We start from the raw sequence: 23,462 nt of genomic DNA on the forward strand, positions 1-23,462 counted from the left end.
GGGGTCGGATTTTGGAACTAATTGCATATTCAGGCTCATGGGTGAATGGGTGATCGGGTTTTGGTCCGAATCTCGTGTTTTGACCATGCAGGCCTGGGGTCGATTTTTGACTTTTTGGGAAGAATGATAGGAAATATATAGTTAAGCATTGGAATTGGATCGTTTAGCATTTATTGATGTTATTAAGTCGATTATGTCTATATACAATTGATTTGGATCCAAATTCAAAAGGAAAAGCGGTGTTTGAGGCTTGAGTTGGCCGTGGAAGTTCGAGGTAAGTGTTTGGTCTAACCTTAGCTTGAGGGATTAAGAGTTGTGTCCTATTTGCTACATGTTACTTGTCGAGTACGACATATATGCATGGTGACGAGTATCTATATGTTGGTGTCAAGCATGACCGTGAGTCTTAAATTGAAATTGTTGAGTTCTTAATAAATCCTACGAATGCCTAAGTTGTTGATTCTCTATGTTGAGCAATGATTATGATTATTCTCGTGGAAATTACTTATGATTGAGTATGGGTGCTAGTTGAAGTAGTTAGATGTTGGAACAAGTTTGGTTATAGCTGATTTTCCCTTGTCGGGACGTATTTACTTATACTGTCGATACCCTTGCAAGGATAGTGTTGTTTCTTTATTGATCCCTTGCCGGGACTCTCGTTGTGATTGGTGTTGAACTGTATATGTGGATCGGGTTGCGCGCCGCAACAATATTATATTTGGATCGGGTTGCACGCCGCAACAATATTATATTTGGATCGGGTTGCACGCCGCAACAACATTATGTTTGGATCGAGTTGCACGCCGCAATAATGATATAATTGGATCGGGTTGCATGTCGCAATAATATTATGTTTGGATCGGGTTGCACGCCACAACAGTGATAAATGATATGGATCGGTTTGCACGCCGCAACAGTGTTATTATGGTTTGGATCAGGTTGTGCGCCGCAACAATAGATAATACGAAGTGCTTATAGATTGGTTACGAGTTCCTTATTGCTTTGCTGTAAATTCTAAATTGTTCTTTATGTTTCCTCTTAAATTACTGTTGGTAAATGATATTCCCCCGCAGCATGTCCCCCTTCCATCTTTACTTGCTTATTTCTGTTTTACTTTCCGCTGTATATTACATAACTGTACAAGTTTATTTGGTAGTCTGGCCCTAGCATCGTCACTACTTCGCTGTGGTTAGGTCAGGCACTTACCAGCACATATGGTCGGTTATGCTGATACTACACTCTACACTGTGTGCAGATCCCATAGCGACATCTTTTGGACCACAACTTTGGGTGACTGCCTTTAGTCCAGTCAGAGATCCCGAGGTAGTCCTGCAGGCGTTCGCAAGCCCAACGTTCTCTTATATCTTTATGTGTCCTCTATTTTCATTTACTTCAGAGACAGATTGTACCTTTCTTTCCAGACATCTGTATGTAGTATTCGTAGGTGGTCCATGATATTGTGACACTGGATCCCGGGTAGAGATGTATGTTGGTATTGTCTTACTGGTTTTTAGCTAAGTTATCAGATTACGTCTTCCGCATGTATTTATTTATTGTTAATATTTCACTATTGATCGCATGTTGATTTAAATTGTTAAAAAGAGGCTAAATAAAAGAGTTAGTGATTCTATAATACGCGGCTTGCCTAGCTTTCACGAGTAGGTGCCATCACGACTCCCGAGGGTGGGAAATTCGGGTCGTGATAGAGGCTTGAGTTTGGCTGTGGAAATTCGAGGTAAGTGTTTGGCCTAACCTTAGCTTGAGGGAATAGGTGTTGTATCTTATTTTCTATGTGTTAGTGTCGAGTACGACGTATAGGTGAGGTGACGAGTATCTATACGTTGGCGTCAAGCATACCCGTGAGTCTTATATTAGGATTGTTGTGATTTTATTATGTATTGCTCATGCTTAATTTGATGATTAGCAATTGTGGTACAAGACTTGATGAATCCTTGGTAATTGGCAATTGTTAAGTATTGGCTCAAGTTGAGGTTTATTTTGTGAATTAACTGTTGAAACTGGATTGGTTATAGTTGATTCCCTTGCCGGGATGATATTGTTGACTCCCTTGCCGGGACGGTATTGTTTCTATTGTTGATTCTTTGCCAGAATGTTATTATTTCATTTGTTTGGTGAGGAAGAGTGTAAAGCACGAACGGTGATGTTGTGCATGATATTGTGAGAGAGTGTTAATGCACGAAGGGTGATGTCGTGCCGATATTGTGAGTGTTAATGCACGAAGAGTGATGCCGTACCATATTATTGAGAGTAAAACCACGAAGAGTGATGTCGTGCCATGATAATGAGAGAGTAAAAGCACGAAGGGTGATGTCGTGCCGTTTCTTTGATTTATATGGTGAGGATAAGAGTAAAAGCACGAAGGGTGATGCCGTGCACTTGTTTTTGTGTTATTATCTCCGTTGCTTCAAGTTTGATATTTACTTTGTCGCTTTATCTCATTATTGTCATAACCTGATATCCCCCCTCAACATATTCCCCTCATTCTGTCTTATCATGTTTACTTCATGTTATCATTGCTTCCTGTTATTATTGCTTTTTGTTATTATTGCTTTTTGTTATTATTGTTTCTCGTATATGATAAAATTGCACAGGTTTATATAGTTGTCGCGTCCTAGCCTCGTCACTACTTCGCCGAGGTTAGGCTCGACACTTACCAGTATATGGGGTCGGTTGTACTGATACTACACTCTGTACTCTTTTGTGTAGATTTCAATACTGGACCCTACGGACCATAGTTCGAGGTTGCTGTCTTCAGTCCAGTGGAGACCCGAGATAGTCCCGCAGGCATCCGCAGGCCTTGGCGTCCCCCTCTATCCTATTTCCATTTTGTTTTTACTTATTTCTGAGACAGATATGTATTTTCTTTGTTCGGACCACTATTTGTAATATTCTTAGATAGTCCGTGAGATTGTGACTCCAGTTCTGGGTAGAACTCTATTATGGATTCATATTTGTATTAAGTTAAATTGTTAATTCCGTTCTTACGCATTATTATTCCGCTGTTTATATTGTGTTAACTTGTTAATTGTTAAAAGCTAAAATGAAAAGGGTAAATTAAACAGGGTAGCTGGCTTGCCTAGCTTTCACTAGTAGGCGCCATCACGATCCCCACAGTGGAAAATCCAGGTCGTGACTGAATCAATAAAATTAGATGGTAAATTATGGTACCATATCATGGCACCCTTTGATAGAGTTACTCCGAATTTCTTCACCAACACGGATTCTATCTCGTCATCTTCCAAGTCATTTCCCTTAATGGCGCATGTATATAAGGTAACGTGTTCGTTTGGATTTGTCTTCCCACTATATTTTGGAATCTCGGGCATACGAAACTTCTTTGGGATTGGCTTCGGAGCCACACTCGGAGGTAAAGGTTTTTGGACAAACTTTTTGGAATCAAGTCCTTTCAATACCGGTGGTGCCCCCGGGATTTGTTCGACCCTGGAGTTATCAGTTTCCACCTTCTTATCATTTTCCTCGATCTTCTTTTCCCCTGTATCGATTCGCTTTGTCAGTTCCTCGAGCATTTTTACGATAGACGAGATTAATCTCCGATTCTCTTTCATTCGATCTCTTTGACACCAATTCGGCTCAATGAACAACTTCTTGCGATGGCTCGAGCTCGATCTTGCTTGGGGCACGATTCTGATTGTAGAGTTGTGCTATTGCAGCTTGTTGAGTTTGCAACATCTCGAATATCATTCGAAGGCTAATTCCGCCTTCTTCAATGCTCTGTGCATTATGATCGGTTGTTCGAGCGTCTCTGCGGACGCTATTCTCAGGGTCGACGCCCAAAATCCCATTAATGGCAATATGGAAGCTTACGTTGATTGGGTCCACGGCCGGAGCTCCATCGGGTTTAATTGGAGGTACTTCGTTTCCCCGAGGCGACTATGTTTTCGTTCTCGCCATGAAGACCAATGTCGTTGTCTGTGTGTGTGGGTGTTGCTTGGGAGTTTAACATGTTGATCCTGAAATCAAAGATACTTCAAAGAATAAGCGTAAAATAATGTGTTACGAAAATTGTACCAGACAATCACTATTATCCTTAGCCCCACAGTGGGCGCCAAACTGTTTACCCTTAAAATCGGATAACAATTAAACTTATAAGTAGTTTTAAGGATATGTGATTTTACTTGGCACAAACTGATAAGGTAAAAATTAATGATAGAAATTGCAGTAAAATAAAGTAAACCAATGTGATGAACAATTATGGCTCTTGAGCTAATTGCCCTCGAACCAATCGAACAAACTATTAAAAGTACGAACTGAACAACAGAGCTTGCAAGAGATAAAAATGTGATATATTGCTTTGATATGCGTGAGTGTAAGATGGTTACAATTCTAATTAAAGAAGTAAATCCCATGATAGGCGAAATAACTGACCTTGACTTGATACGTGCCGAAATTTCCGCCACGATCCTTGCCCGATCGCGGAGATCTCGGCTTTCTGTTACTCAACTTAGTAGGCTTCCTTTGATCTTACTTGATCTCTTTCTTGCTTAGGTCTCGATCACGGCCGGTCCCCATTTTGATCGGCCACTGAGCCACGAGCTTACCATTCCATCTCCGCACTATGTTCCGAAATAATCGAGGTAGGGCCTTAATCTACCACCTTGATTTCGGCTAGTTATATAAAATTAGGCAAGCTCGATTTTGACCGTATACAATAATATAAATAAATAGATAGATAGATTCATGTACATTTTATAGTCATGAATAAAAATACTATAAAATATGGTTAATAATATTAAACAAAGATCTAATATGATATGAAAATAAGGATCATTTCAATCCTTTTTAGATGTTAAAACAATCTAGCATTTTACTTGTGACTTTGAAACTAAAAGTTTTTTCTCCTTTTTCCTTTTTATTCTTGAATATTTAATTTTTTTTACCTCGATATGCTAGAAATTACTGTTTCCTCGATGCACTCATAGTCATGAATAAAAATCATTTTTTTCCTCAATAACTTGGCCAAACAATTTATCTTTATCTTTAAAAAAGATGATTTTTTTTCAAAAATAAACACTTCTAATTTTCAGAAGCTCGCCCAATATGATGTATTGTGTTATATGACCTTATAGTACTTTTCCTAAGTGAAGATGTTAACGAAAAAAAACAAAATTAAAAGACTCATTTGTCATGTTTCTTCAAAATAAAATGCTAACATCTAGATAAGGAAATAGTACGTAATTCTATTAGCAAAATACGCAATAAATCTTTGTCTATTAAGCTGTTACCGGGAAATCTAAAATGGAAAAAACTTTGGTAAATGAAAAAATAGTACAATGCATATTTACCTTGTCTGAATCTTTTGAGTTTTTGCAGTCTACTTTTCTAAGTCAAATGTTCAAAACTTTTATTTGGTGAGCAGATCAACAAAAACCAGAGTTTGTTCATACTTTAGTTGTACAGAGCATTGTTCAGCAGAAGGTTTGCTTCAGTGAAGCTGATGCCCCTTCAAAGTCAAGTTGAACTTGACGTATTTCCTCAGAAATGGCAGTCTCTTTAGATCTCAATACAATGATCTCTTGATCCTTCGTCTCCATCGTGTTCTTGGCAAACATAAGTTCTTTCCCCAGCTCATTTAACTTCCTATCAATCTTGCTGATCTCTTTTTCAGCTTCTGCTCTCTCAAGAATGCAGTCTCTGATTCTGCCCTTTATTTCATCCAACTTGTTTTCGAATTGAATTTGCCTCTCGCTGTTCAATAGTAGATCGTCCAATGGACATTTAATCTGCATAACATCAAATCCACACTCCTCCAAGTCCTCGAGAGATGTCAGAATGTCATTGATAACAATTGAATTTTTAAGATCAGCAATGGTTAATTTTGATATCTTATCACCAAGGAAGGCATACTTTAGCATCTTTTGCAAAGCTAGCTCTTCTCGTTTCTCCTCCTCATGTTCTGCTAAAGGTGAGAAATGTGGATTTTGTGGAATTTTTGCAAATATTTCCATAGATTCAAGTGATCTCCAAACAGTGGAATTTTTCTGAAATGGCAGTGCCGGACTCGGCTCAGTGATGGAACTAAGAGCAGCATCTGACCATTCATTAGATTGCCGAGGACTGGTTCCAGTACATGGCTGGACTGCTGTAGGAGAAGCTCCTGCAAATGCTGACTGATTAACCATGCAACTAACGGGGTAAAAGAATAAAGTGATTTTGATGTAAAACAACAATAGAAAACTGCAAGATATCAGAAATGAAAGGCACAAGCACCTGAGTTGGACCATTTTTAGTTGGAACTATGCAAATTATTCTAGCTCTAACCAAACAGTTGAGTCTCCTATGGAGGGAGGGGGAAGGAGGAGCTCGATTGATTGTTGCATGTGAATATGAACATTGGAGCTGTCAATTCTAAAGCTCAGGAGGCTGGTTCAACTACAAATTTGGTTGGTAGTGGTTATCTTCCATCTAATACTTAAAATTAGGAAACCCAATTATAGTTTTTTAAGGAATATGCTAAAATGATTGTAGAAAATGTTGCTAACTAATCAGGAGGAATAAAAATAAAAAAATTCATATTCTTTTTCATTATTCATTTCTGAACTATTATGAAGGTCGAGCTTCTATCAAACTATTAAGTTCAATTAAGCTCATATTCATAAAACCTATCAATAACTTACTCAAATCTTGCACAAACGCCTTGATCTTCGGCTAGATTATGCTCAGCTGCAGCTCTTGTCGCAAGTTGGAATTAGAAATTGAGGACAGCAAATTTTAGATACCTCACTTTCTCTTATTTTAACAGTGTCAAACAACGTCGGAAGCTTGGAGTTCTTTATACTTCCGGAACAAAAGAGGTCTAATTAAACTTTCTAATTCAACAAGCAGGAAAATTTAACATTAGAACACTATTTTTTTGAGAACCATAAACCTTGAAAAAGAAAACAGATAACCTGCAGCTCTTGTTGTTAGTTGGAGTTAGAAATTGATATGCCCAATTTTAGAAACTCCTCTCTAATATTTAAATAGTTCTATTAAGTAATGCAGGAAAGCTGGAGGTCACACTAAAACTCTTGCTACAAGGGAAGTCTGATTAAACTTTCTAACTAAAGATTAATTTAACATTAGACACAATTTCTCTGAGAACCATTTATTTCGAAACAAGATGCTTAACACGTAGGAATTACTAAACAGTGTTAAGATGAGCACTTGCAAACATGAATCCTGAAGAAAGAAGAAATATTGCGTTAATTTGAGTTGAGAAGGCATGTTTTACCTGCAGAAATACTTATCTCATCAGTTGAAGTCAGCTTAATTTGATTTTTTGCATTTTGTTCGATAACCGTGTCACTGAGAGTGCTCCCAGGTACTTGTGTCTCCACACCTGTCATCGAGTAGAACATTTTACAACGACGCAATGAACCAAAAAAAAGAGAGTACCAAATCAGTTACCTTGTAGCTCTGTCAATGATCCATCGTCAGACAGATTCTTAGTACTTTCTTTGCTGCTCTCCTGAATGAGAAAGAACAGAAGATAACAACATAATCAATCAGAAATGAACAGAAAAGTGAATCTATGGAGAAAAGAAACAGAACTCAAGCGTATAAAATACATACTTCTATCAGTTACATATCATCAAAATCTTTATTTTGGCCCATACTGTAGGTAAAATCTAAGCATCGCCGTGCATTATTCTGGTACTATGTATCATATCCAAATGCTGATGATAGATTCGAAGTACATACAGATTTGATGCAGATGAATGAGCACCATAATAATATGTTACCTCAACCGTCTGAACTTTTGGATCACTTATCTCCCCATCCTCATCTCCAGTGCCCTTGAGAGAATGGACACCGGGATTTTTAGCCGCTAGGACTCCCACGTCCACAGTCCCAATATCTTCTTCGTTCAGCTCTCTGTCGACAATCTTTTCAACGTCTCCTTGTTTACTGCAGTCTGCACCCACAGTTTGGTTGAGTTCTTCACAAGTAATGATGAGTCCCAACTAGGAAGAGGAAAATTTAGAGTCACTTACCAATATCGGTAGCATGTGCGATCCCAGCTGTTGAACAATCTACATTTTCTTCCATGGCATGACTTGATAGATTATTTACTGAACCAACTTTTCTTGCTCTCCTAGTCTGCAAAGTTAACTCAAATTACCAAAACACTCGAGCTCTAGAGAACTCTTTCTCCTTTTCTCCAATTATGATACATTTGGTATGTAAATCAACAGCCGTCGTCTTAACACAGCTGAAAACAATCATATGTTAACCCTGCTGAATAGGTTTATCTTGAGAATCAGATAATCTGAATATCCTAAGTTGATGATCATACAAGACATATTAGAAACCAGTTAAGTTAATTTTAACATAGAACAAATCTTAAAGCTTACTATCAAAGTACATTGAAGAAGCAAAACTAGTTCAAGTCGCAATCAGGACAAGAGGAAGTGAAATTAATTAGATTTCGGCTGGTCAAACGGTAGTAAAAGAGTCATTCTTTTTCACAGTTGACAAACTGAAATAAAAGATTGACAATAATCCAATTTTTTTTGAATATTTCCCACATGTTACCAATAATTTTTCTGCTTGTGCAAAGAATCGGGAAAAATTACACTCTACCAGCTATTGTGGAACAGTCCTAGAAAGCAAAGGAGCATAGCATATAGCATGCAAATCAATTATGATTATAAGTCCTTCTATTCTTGTCAACTAAGAGAGGATCACTCTATCATCTCTTGCACTCAAATTGTACCTTAAATAAATGATAAAAGACCTATAGATGTCCAAATTAAAGGATAGAGCAAAAAAAAAGGCAAATGAGTTATCATGCAAAATATGAGAAGAACTAGTGGACTGACCGCGCTTCGCGCAGTTAAATTAATGATATGATTAATTTCTAATATATGAATAAAAAAAATAGCAAAAAGTAGTCAATCGATTTAGTCTTATTTTCTTTTCATAAATAGTTATATCCAATAAATGGTGTGGTCAAAATTTATTTTCTCTACTTCTTGGAGGCACTTATATTAATTTGACCTCCTATCATGATTATTTTCTTAAAATTTCTAATAGATATATTAAGTTAGAAACTTATATTTTCAAAATTTTAGGAAGTGGATAAATCTATGTCCAAGTGTTGCTTTTCTTCTCCTTACTTTCATAAAAATAAGAAATAAAAGAGACTTTATTCTATTTTAAGGAATAAAGAAAAAGCAAAAAAGTTTTTTACTATATTCTCATTACAGTTTTGGCATTTTGAGATTTTATTTTTCTCCTTTCGTTATTTTTCTTATTTATATATTATTCTTTCACAATCTTATATTCATTTCAATATTATCCTCCACTTCCCAGAATTTTTGGCCTTCTTTTTCATTTACTAACCTTTGCTTATCTTTTCTATTTATTATTTTGCTTTTCTTTCTCATATTTACACCCTTCTATCATTTCTATTACCAATCTCCTCCTACCAACTCATGAAAAATCCAAAATTTTAATTTCTCTCTTGATTATTTTTTCCTTATACTTTCCTTTATTTATGTACCATATTTAAGAAATTCAAATATCAGTTTCTAACATATATTAGTATACCTCCCTCTTTTCCTCTTTTTTTTTTTCTTCTCACAAAGTGCATCAGCACTTAAATGTTTCTCGAGAGTTATTCTCTTTTCCTTATTGATCTTGTTCTTATAATGTGTTTATCTTTTTCAATTTAGAGAGACCAAAAAATTAGACAGCTCAAAATGCCAAAATTCTATCGTCCTCCTTGTAAACATTTGCGATGATCCAAGTGGCGCCAATTATTATTCTAGGTTTTATTAGCCTTTTCATCCAAATATCAATCTTTTTCTACTTTATGAGTGATATATATATATATATATATATATATATATATATATATATATATATATATATATATATATATCACTCTGTTCTTAAAATATACTTATATATTTTTAAGTATAATTAAATATTTTATAAGTTGTAAATCAGAATACACATTTTTAAATTTTTTTGTTTACTTTTTTCTCATATAAATACCCTTCAATCACGCCGTAAAATAAAAAATTATCTTTCCTTAAATAACCAAATCAATTCCCCTTCCTCGTCCTACTAATCTTATGGAAAAGCTTTAAAAATTAAATTTCGATTAATTGCTCCTTCCATTCCAATACACACTATCACTTACTCCACAAATTCAATAGAGAGAAATAAAGAAAAAATCACAACTTGAGATAAATATAGCCGCAACCACACGAAAAAGCATGGATGATTTGAATAAATTGCCGAACGAAAGCCTAGTTGAGTTGAGTGCTTTTTAAGTTCCTTCTATCTCCTATTTGCATATGCACGCAAATCATATTGTTTGTTTTGAACTGGGAAAAATAATCACATTTTTTAGGTTCTCATTTGCTTTTGAGAGCATATAGATTAAACATATTTTCTCAATTTTTCTAGGTGAGAAAATATAGCCGCTATAGCAAACTATGCAACAAACCATTAAAGTAATATAACCTCTGTAGAAAACTTGAATTTGAATCCCATACTCCCGAAAATAATATCAATGCTCTTCTCTTCCTCACTCTCCCACTCCACTCCCTAGTCAATAAAAGTTATGCACACAATTTGTGTCAAAAGAACAACTGGGTTAGAATGCGATTACCCGAAAAAAGAGTTTAAAAAAAAAGATTTTGTATAGAGAGTGAAGGATTGATGAGGAAAAATAAACGAAAGTTATGTGATGGAAAAGATTTGCTTAAATATTTATAGTAAACCAATTCAATTTGTAACATTCATTGAGTATAGTAGGAATAAATTGTTAGTAAATTAGGCAGAGCAATTGTAATAGAACTAGTGTTAGTGTATTAATTAGTAATAATAGGATCATAATAACCAATTGAAACGGGTATAATAATTGGTCAAGATTGATCTGGTAGTTAAAAATGGATGTCTTTCAGTTATGGTATTATTGTTCTCTCTCTTCCCTTATTCATTATGGAGCTATAATTAAAATTTTATTTCTTTGGGTTCAAAAATTAAATATATTGTAATAAAATGAGAAGAAAACCCCAAAAAACTGAGAAAACAGATAAATATATTTCCTAAATTAGGAGAGGTGCCACATCAGCTTTCATGAGCTAAGAAGAAAATGGTAGAAGTCCCTTACGAGTACCTTCCAAGAGACCAAAGGCCCGGGAAAATGTTGATTCTCCAATGCTTCCACAACATTTTTTTTAGTTTTTAACTTCTTCAAAGGCTGTACTACATCACTTCTAGATTCAGAAATCTCCAGATTCTTTTTAGCATCTGATATCCCCTTGTTGGTCTGATCCTTTGCAGCAGTTGCACTTCCATCTTGAAGAGCCGTCTGATATCATCGGCATAAAAGCAAGTAATTTTGTTACTTAATGATGTAATATCCTGAAAGAATAGACTCTAGTCACTAGCTGTGAAAAGTTAAATGTAGCACCACAACTCCAAGCCCTCGAATCAGAGATAAAGCATCAAAAGTATAGTGAAATCCAGTGAGAGTTATCTTTAAGACCTTGTGCAAGGAAAACATTTCCCAATGAGAACAAGGTGAGATGCACGAAGCGAGAACTCAGAAAAAAGACATCGAGCACAAATTTGATAGCCATATCATGGTATCTCCAACAGGCAACAACCATGGAACTTAAAAGCAGGTTACGTATCAAGTGACCAACTTAGATAGTATCATAGAAGTCACGAGAACTTCACAAATCACATGCTCCACCATTTACTAGCAAGTGCTATTCTTCTAGTGAACAAAATGACCTGCTCCCCCCGAAGGTGTCCAAGCAGGTGCCCATAAACTTCCTCTTGATTTATAATTGAATTAGTAGCCATTCATGTATCCTGGTTAACATATTTATACTTGCACCAACATGCTCAGAAATAGCCGTTCAATTATAGAAGGTGTAGATCATACTTTAGCAACGTAGAAGCTAGTTATTCATAAAATAGTACTGCCACATTATTTCCTCTGACGTTGTTGATGTTCCAAGAAGACTTGCGCTTCATTTACCTTGAGTAATCCACTTCAGTAACAACCATACTGTATAAGACTCGTTGCGGTTCACGCTATCTTTCTCCAAGTAGTCAAAGCAGTAAAAGTTTGCAAATATAGCGAGACATAAAGAAGCACTACTTCTTCTGGTGTACTTGCATCATTTATTCCAATTTTAGAGCAGTAAAATTTTGCAACTATTGTAGAACAACAAAAAAAGGGTATCTTTGCATAATTAATGTGACAAGTGACCAAAGTCAATAAGTTTGCCTAATTAAACTGATAAATATTCTTAATAAACCCGGATTCCCCTATATTTCTTGCATGTATAAGTGTCATTAATTAAATTGTTTCTAAATATATATAAAGTAACATTCTAAAAAGGAAAGTGCATGGCATAAACCGGGTGGAAAGGGAGTACATTTTGGTGTGACGTGATGGCCCGTTTCCAATTTCCATCAACCCAATCAAGATGGAACCTCAAGTCACGCTGAGAAAACTCAAGCTCCTCATCCGGATCCTTGAAAGCGACCCGGAACTTGCAACCTATACTACCAGTACCAGTACCAACAACACGAACAACAACTCCAGTCCACCACCCTGCAAGATGAAATGCATCAACAATGTCGGTCACTCGAAAACACAGGCGCTCATCCTCCATCCAAGTTGGCGGGGCAGGCCGTAAAATGGATCGTTTTCTAATGTACTCACGTAAACGTGTAGATCCATCTTTATCATCCAATAAATGCTTATACTCAACCCAATAACCCCATATTTTTCTTTTGCTTTTATTAGACGAATCACTGTTGTTCGAAGCCGGAGTTGTGGACTTTGGTGGTGCGATTATAGTGGCTTCATACCAAGCTCCACTGTACCCTTTTTCTTCTGTGCTGACTTCGACTTCAGAACCAATGCTGAAGAAGGGTTCAACAAATGAATTATTAGTACGTGACGATACATCGTTTTCCATTTTTACTACTTTTTCCTCAATTGTCGGCATAGTTGCAGTGATGAAATGCTATAACAAAGGCTAGGGTTTTCTGAATTGTGAGGAGAATTGGAGTTTTTAGGTATTGGCGTGGAATTCAGCTGCTATTAACAACAGTCCTAGGTATTTGATTCAAATTTCTTTAGAGGAAATTCAAGGAAAGGAGAGAACAATGGCGGGAAGTAACCGGAGAGCTTTTAACCCGAGAGACTCCGCAGGTACCCTCCCCTTTTATCCTTTTCCTCAATTTACTATGCCAAAAAGGTCCAAAACTACCCTCGCACTATTTTATTTGGTATAAATATCCCCTCCGTCTATCCATTCAGCTAAAAATGCCTCCACTATTTTCTTTCTAGCTTACTTATGCCCCTACAACTAACGGTGAATGCCAATTTAAAAAATTTATTTAAATTACACGTGTTAAATTTTTATTGGTCTAATTTTAAACTATGACCTCAATTAAATGAACACATCTTTTACCCAACCCCAAAATTCGACTCACCTAAAAAAAGGCCAAACTCTTAATTGTTAAAAAAAATAATTTTTTTTTCCATCTTTTCAACTCTACCGTCACCATAGTTGCCACCATCCCTTTTCTCCATAACAATCATGCTGCAATCACACCCATGATTCTCATGTTTGCTCCATTTCCGAACAATAACAACAAGAATATTAATCTAATCGAAAGGGTCCGATTAAAAAAATCTTTAATTTATTCAATTTGATGTCCTTCTTTTGTTGTAAAAGTAGGATTTTGTTCAAGGAGGAATACCTAGGCTATAAAAATTTTGGTTTCCACAATGAATTAACATTTGGGCTAACAACTTATTAAGAGTTTGAAAAATTTACAAAATTATAAAGAAAAAATTCGATTATTCCGAAATTTAAAACCCATGAATTCATAATGGGTTCTTTGATTATCTTATGTGATGAGAAAAAAATGATTTACCATTATAAGTGACATTTGAATGTGAAAATTAAGGTCTTTTGACGAACATTTATGAAAAGTGACAGCTCCAACGGTAAATATAAAATGAAGAAGATGATAAAAATATGAAAAATGACCAAAACTGCTCTTATGCTAAAAATGTAGTGGCAACGTGGATGCTATGGAGGAAGGGAGATGGTGGCAGCTATAATGGTGGTAGAACTAGAAAGATGGAGAATTTAATTTTTTTGACAATCAAGACTTTGGCCATTTTTTTAAGGCGGGTCGAATTTTTGGGTTGTGCAAAAAATGGGTTAAGGGTGGGTTTATTTGATCGGGGTCATGGTTTAAAATTGGACCAATAAAAAGTTATCACGTGTAAATTAAGTAAACCTTTTTTTATTTGGCATTGACTATTAATCGTAGGGGCATAAGTGAGTCAGAAAGATAATGGTGGGGGTATTTTTTGCTTAATTGGTGGACGGATGACATATTTGTACTTAATCGAATAGTCTAAGGGCAGTCTTGACCCTTTTTCGTTTATTATATGAATAAATATTCTGTTTAATTTCACTGGTGTCCCCTTCAGGACTTGTGTATAATTTTTATCTCCGATTTAAATTTAAATGTTGCGAAAAAGAAACAAGAAAAAAAAAAGGAGAAATTTAGCAAAAATTCCTCCTTTCACACATGATTTGGATGAAAGATACATGGTCGTACAGTAAAATTTTAGATATCCATTGTGACTTAAATTTTATTGTATCGTATTATTAAATCCATATGATGAAAAGTGTCACTTTATGTAATAACGGATTTAGTGTGGTGGTGTCATTACTTTGCTCTTTTCTTTTATTTTGCACTTCTTTATCATTAAATAATCATATTTTATCATTTACCCAATTTTTTATATAATAATTCTACTTTGTATCCAAAATTTTTCTTATAACGTTGCAAATTTATTCTTTATATTTTTTGTGCGTAACATCATGAAATGACGGCAAACGATACAATCTATCCAAATATTATATTCATCAAACAATACAATACAATACATATAATATGATACATTATACATGTAACAACCATCCAAACTTAGGCCGAAGTGGTTAGGAAAATAATACTCCATCTGTTTTTAATTTGTTTGAACTTATTTGATTGGCAAGGAAGACTAAAAAACAGAAATTTTGTAAAACTTATAGTCTAAAATAAATTACTATAAATTATTTTATTATGGGTATAAAAAGAATTTTAAAGTTAACTTGTTCATTCTTTTTTAAAAAAGAGGGGGAAAAAGGGATAAGTTCATTAAATTTGGATGATAAATACATGGGCGAGATGCATTTAATTTGTTTGACATAACTGGAAACATTTAACACACGTAAAATGAATATAATACCAAGCCTTTGTCATCCCATTAAAACTAAACAATTGAATAATATATACAAATTTTATCAATTTGTTAAGACTTTGACAATTTCACAAATAATCAGAATGAAAAATAATAAAAAGTCTTTTTAGTGTGATAAAACTTGTGAATAACGGACAATAACTTTTGTTGGGAAGCCATTTTCCCTTTCTGCTTCTAGCACCTGTTGCTAACCAGGAACAATAACCTATTAACAATAGAAGAGACCAGGTCTCTGTCCCTAATGTCATAGCAAAGGCAACTGAATTCCATATTATTTCATCAGTAGATACACCCAGAAAAGAGGTGGCCATCTGGATCAAATGGGATCCCCTTTGAGGGTTCGTTACAAACTCAACACTAATGAGACTGCACTAGGGAACCCGGGAAAGGGTGGAGTCAGGGGCATACGTAAAACTTTTTGTAAGCGATGTCATCATTACAAAAATAAAACACTATAACGACATAAAAAAATAAAAAGTTGAGAAGGGTAACACCAGCAAATCCGGTCACTCAAAAATTGTAAATTAAGGATATAGTTCAATTTTATAGAATCTAATTTTTAAACTAAAGATGCTTTAAAATGTGCAAAAGGGAGTTGGTTTCGATCCCCCACCCTTTTAGGTGAAAATGGACGTGTTGGCTATCAGCCAAAGTACACTTATTTGTCCATTGATGTCATTTTAATAATATATCTGTTTTTTGGGTTCACTGTTTATATGTGTATTTGGTAAGATTTTCCGACAAAAGCAGTGTCGGATGACACCGCTTCTGACTAACGTGCATCTGCCTTAGGTGGAGTGGGGGTGTTTTCAGAACCTCCAGTGATGACTGGGTTCTGGGCTTTATGAGAAGCCTGCCACACATAACTAATACCCAAGCTGAGCTCCTTGCATTATTATAGGGATTGCAAATTGCATAATAAATAGGACTAACACCACCGAAAACAGACTCAATATAGATAATAGGAATGCTTAAAATGGGAACTTCGTTCATGACTCTTTTTTTAGTTGGTAATTACAGACTTTTATTTAAAACATAGTGCTTAATAGTCATTACAATATGAGATTTACCTAGGCCACATAGTGCATATTCCATCTCTATCAAAAACGGAAATAGCAAAAGCGGGAGGATAATAATACAATATTAATTTATCAAAAGAGTCCAAGCTGCATCCATTCTTGGCTAATCTGCTACTTAATAGGAACTTGCAATCATCAATAATTTTTTTGTCACGTCCCAAACAACCCCCTAGATGTGACTGGTACCCAGCTAACACCACCCGCCAGACGAACCATACCTTCATACCTTAGCCATTAATTTACGGGATTTGATTAACTAAATAAGTATCCAAATAATCTGATAATCATTACGAACAATTAATATCTTAAAATATTACAATGAAATACTAGTCAAATCTCACACTAGACCATGGAGCATCTAAGAGAATTACAAAAGACATCATATGAATAAATAATTAAGACTCTTTTCGCAATCTCCACGAACAATGCGACGGCCCACCTCAATAACTGAATCAACTATAGCGAAGTTCACTACTAGCTTCGTTCTTAGCAACAGTATCTACATGGATATACAGGTAATGAGTGAGTTATACGTAAATATAACCCAGTAAGATCCTCGACCCGCCACTCTAAATACCTCTGGAATAAGTGTTAGAAAATACAAACACACAAAAAGCATAGAAATAATATACACAGAAATTCTTTCACCATATAATTATTCTATAAGGTACAAACAATTATTCAGCAACAACACTATATATATCTCAACACAATCTATACTAAGGACTTGTCATTAACGACAGTCCAGGAAATTAACCAAACACCCCAACGAGTCCACCGCAAAATACACAATGCCTCAAATCTACTACGGCAGCATAAACAATGCCCCAAATGTATAACGACGGCATACACAATGCCCAAAATCTATAACGACATCATACACAATGCTCCAAATCTATAACGACAGCATACACAATGCCCCAAATATATAACGGCAACATACACAATGCCCCAAATCTATAACGGCGGCATATACAATGCCCCAAATATATTACGACAGCGAAGAAATGATTTCTAACGCCATAGCACGAGGCTACGCCACATCACACTACACCACAAATTACTTATTAAATAATTTAAACTTTTTACAAAATAATATATATTTGCGGCTGGTCAAAGACCACCGATTCTGCCAAGCGCACGCTCGTCCCAACACATGGACTAGACAGACAAAACATATTTTTAAAACGGGGTTTGAAAAAACAAACATCAAAACTTAAAGTCTCATCTCACTTACCTCGCTAGCGGGAAGTCCCTTAACCTTGCAATTTTCAAAACACCAATCAAACGGTCTCCACTAGTCTTAATCTCTAGGCGGTTGCTGAAATTTCAATTCGAACGACCGATGCCTCTCGCTTAGCTACTGAACGAACAAGGCAACCAAAACAGTAACTTTTCTTTAATTATCAATCCCTTCCTTAATGATTGCACGACTGAAAGAAAACATAATAATCCCCAGAGTTTCCCTTGGAAGTGTGCCGCTGTTAATCTTCCGAAAACCCCTTCTCTTCTTAAATAAGCAAAGACATCCCCTATCCGTATGTCTTCACCTTAGGCTTCTCAACGTTGCCAGCAAAGGAATAATGGGTCTGGCCCATTTTTAAACCTTTAGGAATTAACCAAAATCTCTTCTAAAGACTAAAGCCAACCAATTGTGTAAATTGTAAATTTGACCTCTAGCCAACTAATTATTTTATTCATCTCATACTTAAATATTATATACATAGGCTATTAACGTAGGAAACTCTAATTAAGACAGTAACTCAATGGTCCTTATTAAGGACTCAAATTCACTTCCGAATATCATAGTTCTAAAAATAAAAAAATAAAAATTTACAGGGCGTCACAATTTTGATAAAGACAATTATCATTTGTTAGCAAGCTGGTTAGTTCTTGGCAGTCCGTTTCGATGACGAGAGGAGTACCTTTTTTGGATGGCTAGTTGTAGACCCCGTAATAGAGACATGGTTTCCATGTAGATGTTTGTGGTATGAGCAAACCCCATATTAAATCCTAGTATCCAATTTTCATTACTATCCCTAAATATTCCTCCTATTCCTCCCCTGCCTATGTTTCCCACGCAAGAACCATCGATATTTAGTTTGAAAACCCCCTCGATAGGGGTTCCCATTTTATATGAATAGTCTTTTTTGGTATATTTGTAGGGCCCCATTTTCCTATAAAGAAGAATTCATGGGCACTACTTATTACATGGCTAATGTTTGGATATGAGTTATTTCTTTGAAAGATCCATCCATTTATAGTGATCCAAATATGCCAAAGGAGGAATGGTAGGAAAACTGACCACACGATGCAGCGTTTAAAACACTTTTTTGATCTTAATTGATATTTTAGCTAGTTAAAAGTGGTGAGCTCATTGTCCAGCCATTGTGGATAGTTATGCTTTATGTGGCATTGTTCCCATATTGCCCTTGAGTAAGTGCATCTGAATAGCATGTGCTCGATGTCCTCTTTTTCCCATCCACAAATACTGCATGTGTCAGTAGGGCAGATATTGCGTTTTGACAGGAGTGCGGCGGTTGGTAGTCTATTTAGGACAAGCAGCCACAGAAAGTATTTCAATTTGTTAAGGGTATTGTATTTCCAAATCCAAGTGTAGTCTAGATTATTATCCATGTTAGTGTTGTCTTGGTTTGAGATGATAGCATAGACAACCTTGATGGAGAAAGAGTTGTGTCCGGGGGAATTCCAGGTGATTTTATCCCTACTTGGTTGAAATTGCTAGATATAAGTACTATGAATTTTTGGAATGATATTTTCCGGAAGTTCGAAAGATAATTTTGATATGTTGAAATGGCCATTCTAAATAATGGATATTACGTTCATATTCAATTCTTCTTTATTGAGAGGCCCTTGGATAAGATGTCTAAGGGTGCCCCCATGACTAAGCTATCCCAAAGCTTAATATTCACGTCATTTCCTATAAGTCATTTGGTACCTTTCTCGTAGACCATAAGTCCTTTACAGATATTTTTCCATATGTGGGATGTTGATGGGATAGGGTTGATTCTGCTGTTTGTAGTGGCTTTAATTCCATACTTGTTGCGCAGCACTTGGACCCATAGGGCCTCCTTATTGCTATAGTATCTTCAAGCCAAACTAGCACTAAAGGCATCATTCCAGTGGGTCAATATAATCCTAAGACCCCTTGCTTTTTAGTTTGATGACTTTATTCCAGTTTAGGAGATGACATTTCTTTTTCTCCTCCGTACTTCCCATAAGAAGTTTTGCTGTATTGATGCGATCTTATTTAGAGAGGCTTTAGGAAGGCTGAAGATTTGCATATTGTGGTTGGAGATGGTTGCAAGAGAGGCTGTAATGAGAGTGATTCTCCCTGCTAGATTTAGGAAATGAGTTTTACAACCCTTAAGCCTATTGTTTAGCCCGTCTATAATATATTGGAAGTCTTTTTTTTAAAGTCTTGAGTTTGTCATAGAAAACACTAGGTATCTTCCTACTGTAGTTGAGATTTTGATGTCAAGACATCTCCTAAATAGAGATTGTTTGTCAGGCGGTGTATTTTTTTAGAAGATTACCCTGGATTTGTTGAAATTAATGGATTGGCCAGAGAAGGTGCAGAATTTGTTGAGAGCATCTATGAGGGAGTTACAACTTTTTTGGTTGGCCTCCATCATAAGGATGAGGTCGTCAACAAAGAATAAATGAGACAGTTGGGGACCATTTTTTGAGTGGACTATTGGGTCCCATATGCGGCAGTCTACCTCGTGGTTTATAAGTCTAGATAACATGTTCATGCATATTATAAATATATAGGGAGACAAGGGGTCCCCTTGCCTAATGCTCCTCGTTGTGTTAAAAAGTCATTTTTTGTTTCGTTACTGAGAATGAAGATAGAGGTGGAGGGTATACATGACATTATTAGATCTATTAAGTTCTTAGGGAAGTCTAGAGATTTTAGGGAGAATCTAATAAATGACCATTCCAGCTTATCAAAAGCCGTTTCTAAATCAACTTTTACAATGATTTTCCCTTTTTTTCCTTTGGTATTGTTAAAGTAATTCAGCATTTCATGAACTATTGTAGCATTGTCAGAAGCCCTTCTTCCTTTTATGAAGCTAGTTTGGGTCGGATGGATGGTTTTTTTTAGAAGGGGTTTGATTCTATTCACAATAATTTTAGTAACAACTTTATAAGCAGTGTTACAGAGGCTAATAGGCCTAAATTGCTTCAAGGATTCTGCATTTTGGTTTTTAGGGATTAGACATATGAAGGTGCTATTCATATTTTCGATCATTTTTTTGTTCTCAAAAGAATCTTTGCAAAAGCTAATTAGGAGGTTATTTGTTTCTCTTTAGAATTTTTGGTAAAAGAAAGAGAAACTTTCAGAAACCACTATGTTTTAGTGGTTATTAGCTAGTTATAGCTACCATTTACTATATTACTTCCTATAGCTATATTTTTAGTTTTTTTTCTAGGCGTGAAACGAGGGATTACAGCTAGACACATTTTTGTAATCGAATATAGTCATGGCGTGAAACATGGGATTACAACTAGATATATTATTGTATTCGACTATATTCAACTGTATTCACAACGTGAAACAGGGGATTACATTGTTTTTAAACAGAAAGTGAATCAATTAACATAATAAACTCTTAATATAACTCAACAAACTTAATTATAACACACAAATTTTATATTTCCAGTTATAAAAAAGATTCTCAACCGAAAAATACCCCAAAACATAGCAATCTTCAGAGAAATTATATAATACATATAAATACATAAATTATATTAATTAAAAACAAACATATGAATATATTCATGGAATATAGCGAAACAGTGAATACAATGAAATGCATAGAATACAACAGGATACATTGAAAATACAATGAAAAAAAAGACAATGAATACAATGAAATATATAGAATATAGCGAGATACATTGAAATACAATGAAAAAAAGGACAATGAATACAATGAAATATATCTAGATACATTGAAATATATTAACAGAAAATTCAAGTTGCTCAGCCCCCAATTCCGTTGTCTTTGTTCAAGAACAACCCTAATGTCGTCTCGTTGAAGCAACATTAGTATCCAGCCCTCGCTCGTCGTCACCATTGCCTCCGGTTGCCGACGATCCAGCGCCGCCTTTAATTCCAACTGTTGTTGCATCAGAGATCGTAGTGATCAAAGTTTCCATAGAGGTAATGAGCACAAAGCAAAATTACCACCCATGAAATTCACTCTCCAAAATTTACACTCTCAAAATCAACTCTGCTTTCTAATATTTTGTTAACGTATATATCATTGACAAGTTGCTTCCGATTTGCTTATTAGATAAGGATCTGAACTTTCCAGCTAAAATCGTATTAATTTCGTGTTTTCTTGTAGTGTATAGATCTTAAAACACAGTTGAGTTATTTCAAGAAGGAGAGGATATGAGATCGGGAAGTAGCGAGAGAGAGGGAGAATAGATATGGGGTAGGGGATAGGAGAAATTTAAGGGGATATGAGAGAGAAAAATAACCATAAATAGATATTTGGCTATAAAAAAACAAAAGGTACCTATGGAATATAACTTTTTTAAAAGGTATTTATTTAAAGTAAATAAGGTATCAACCTTTGCTATATGAGGTAATTAATCCTAAAAGAAATGGTGGAGCCCATCCAGGCCAGGTGCTTTTAGGGGCTTAAAAAAGAATAGGGCTTCCTTAATTTCTCCCTCTGAAGGCTCTCTGATGAAGAGTTCATGTTCATGAAAGCTAATAGTAGCATGCGCGGGCATATAAAGATTATTTTTATAGGAGATAGTATGCTCCGTGATGCATAGGTTTTTGTAAAAGTCTGTGATGATGGAGTTTAATTCTAACCAATTTCCTATATCATCTCTAAGACTAAAAATCCCATTCTTCTTTCTTCTTCGCATGGTTGTAAGATGAATTTTTTTTGTGTTGGCATCCCTTCTTGTAGCCAGTGAATTCTTGATTTTAATTTCCAAAATTCTTCCTCAAGTTTGAGGATTTTTTGGTATTCATCAATGAGCTCACATTCTAGGTTAGAAAGAAAGTCACTTGTAGGGTAGTTAGGGAATTTTTGTATACCGTCTAACCTAGCAAGGATTTTATTCCTTTTTTAAAGATATTTCTAAAGGTATTTTTATTCCAGGGGATGACCTTGTTAGTGAAGTTGTCAATTGCAGCTGATATATCTAGTTGGTTGATCCAAGATTCCTGCACTAGCCCCTTAAAGGTAGGGTGTGATAGCCACATAGTTTTTAATCTAAGAATATTGTTGTTTCGACAAGGTTTTTTCATGAATTCTAGTTGGATGGGGCAATGATCAGAGTGAATTCTTGTTAGGTGTTTTACACAAGCTTCTTGAAAGATATTGATCCTATCTCCGTTGACTACGAATCTATCCAATCTTTCCATTATGAAGGTGTTGCCTTTTTCCCTTTTATTAGTCCAGGTATACCTGGGACCTTTAAATCCTAAATCTAGTAGTTTGCAACTCTCGAGGCAATCGATAAACCTAGATATTCTATTATTGTTAATGAGTAGGCCCCCGAACTTCTCACTAGCCCTAGTAACTTCATTGAAATCTCCTAGTACTAGCTAATGCCCTCTAAAGTTGTTAGCAATAGATTTTAGGTTATTTCAAAGGATTAGTCTTTCTTCTAGTAAACTGCTAGCATATATAACCGAGCAAAGCCAAACTTTTGATTTTTTTTTACCTTAACCATTGCGTGGATCTCTTGAACTGTCCCTCCTATTTGATCCACATCAACCTCATCGCTATTCCATATGAGTGTCATTCCTCTCGAGTTACCCTGTGCTGGCACTTGAGCTAGTCCTGAAAACCCAAAATCTTCCACTATGTTGTGATGATATGCTAGGCTTGTCTCCAATAGTGCGACCACGCTGGGTTTGTGGTAATCATTGATCTAAAAGCTCTCATAAAGTCAGCATTTCCTGCCCCCACAGCAGTTCCAAGATATGAAGCTCATACAAATGTTTCTGTTGTTTGAACTCCTCCAAGTAACCTCAACCTGCTCATCAATGG

General features: G+C 35.6%; 1 protein-coding gene across 2 annotated transcripts; it reads right to left on the bottom strand.

Annotated features, from left to right (window-relative positions):
* Positions 1 to 5,199: 5,199 nt before the first annotated feature.
* Positions 5,200 to 13,251, bottom strand: LOC104233739 (DUF724 domain-containing protein 10-like). 2 transcript variants are annotated; one of them, XM_070171302.1, is made up of 8 exons: positions 12,722 to 13,251; positions 12,432 to 12,610; positions 11,156 to 11,350; positions 8,016 to 8,121; positions 7,764 to 7,936; positions 7,429 to 7,489; positions 7,253 to 7,360; positions 5,200 to 6,136 (listed from the first exon to the last, which is right to left on the bottom strand). In XM_070171302.1, exons 1-8 carry the CDS (start codon positions 13,008 to 13,010, stop codon positions 5,448 to 5,450), a joined length of 1,800 nt encoding a protein of 599 aa, XP_070027403.1. In that variant the 5' UTR covers positions 13,011 to 13,251; the 3' UTR covers positions 5,200 to 5,447. The 2 variants fall into 2 exon arrangements, with proteins under 2 accessions (XP_070027403.1, XP_009785476.1); XM_009787174.2 differs by having other exon boundaries at positions 12,432 to 13,251.
* Between the last annotated feature and the right edge of the window lie 10,211 nt (positions 13,252 to 23,462).

Source organism: Nicotiana sylvestris, chromosome 3 (assembly GCF_000393655.2).
Source record: "Nicotiana sylvestris chromosome 3, ASM39365v2, whole genome shotgun sequence".
Lineage (NCBI taxonomy): Eukaryota > Viridiplantae > Streptophyta > Magnoliopsida > Solanales > Solanaceae > Nicotiana > Nicotiana sylvestris.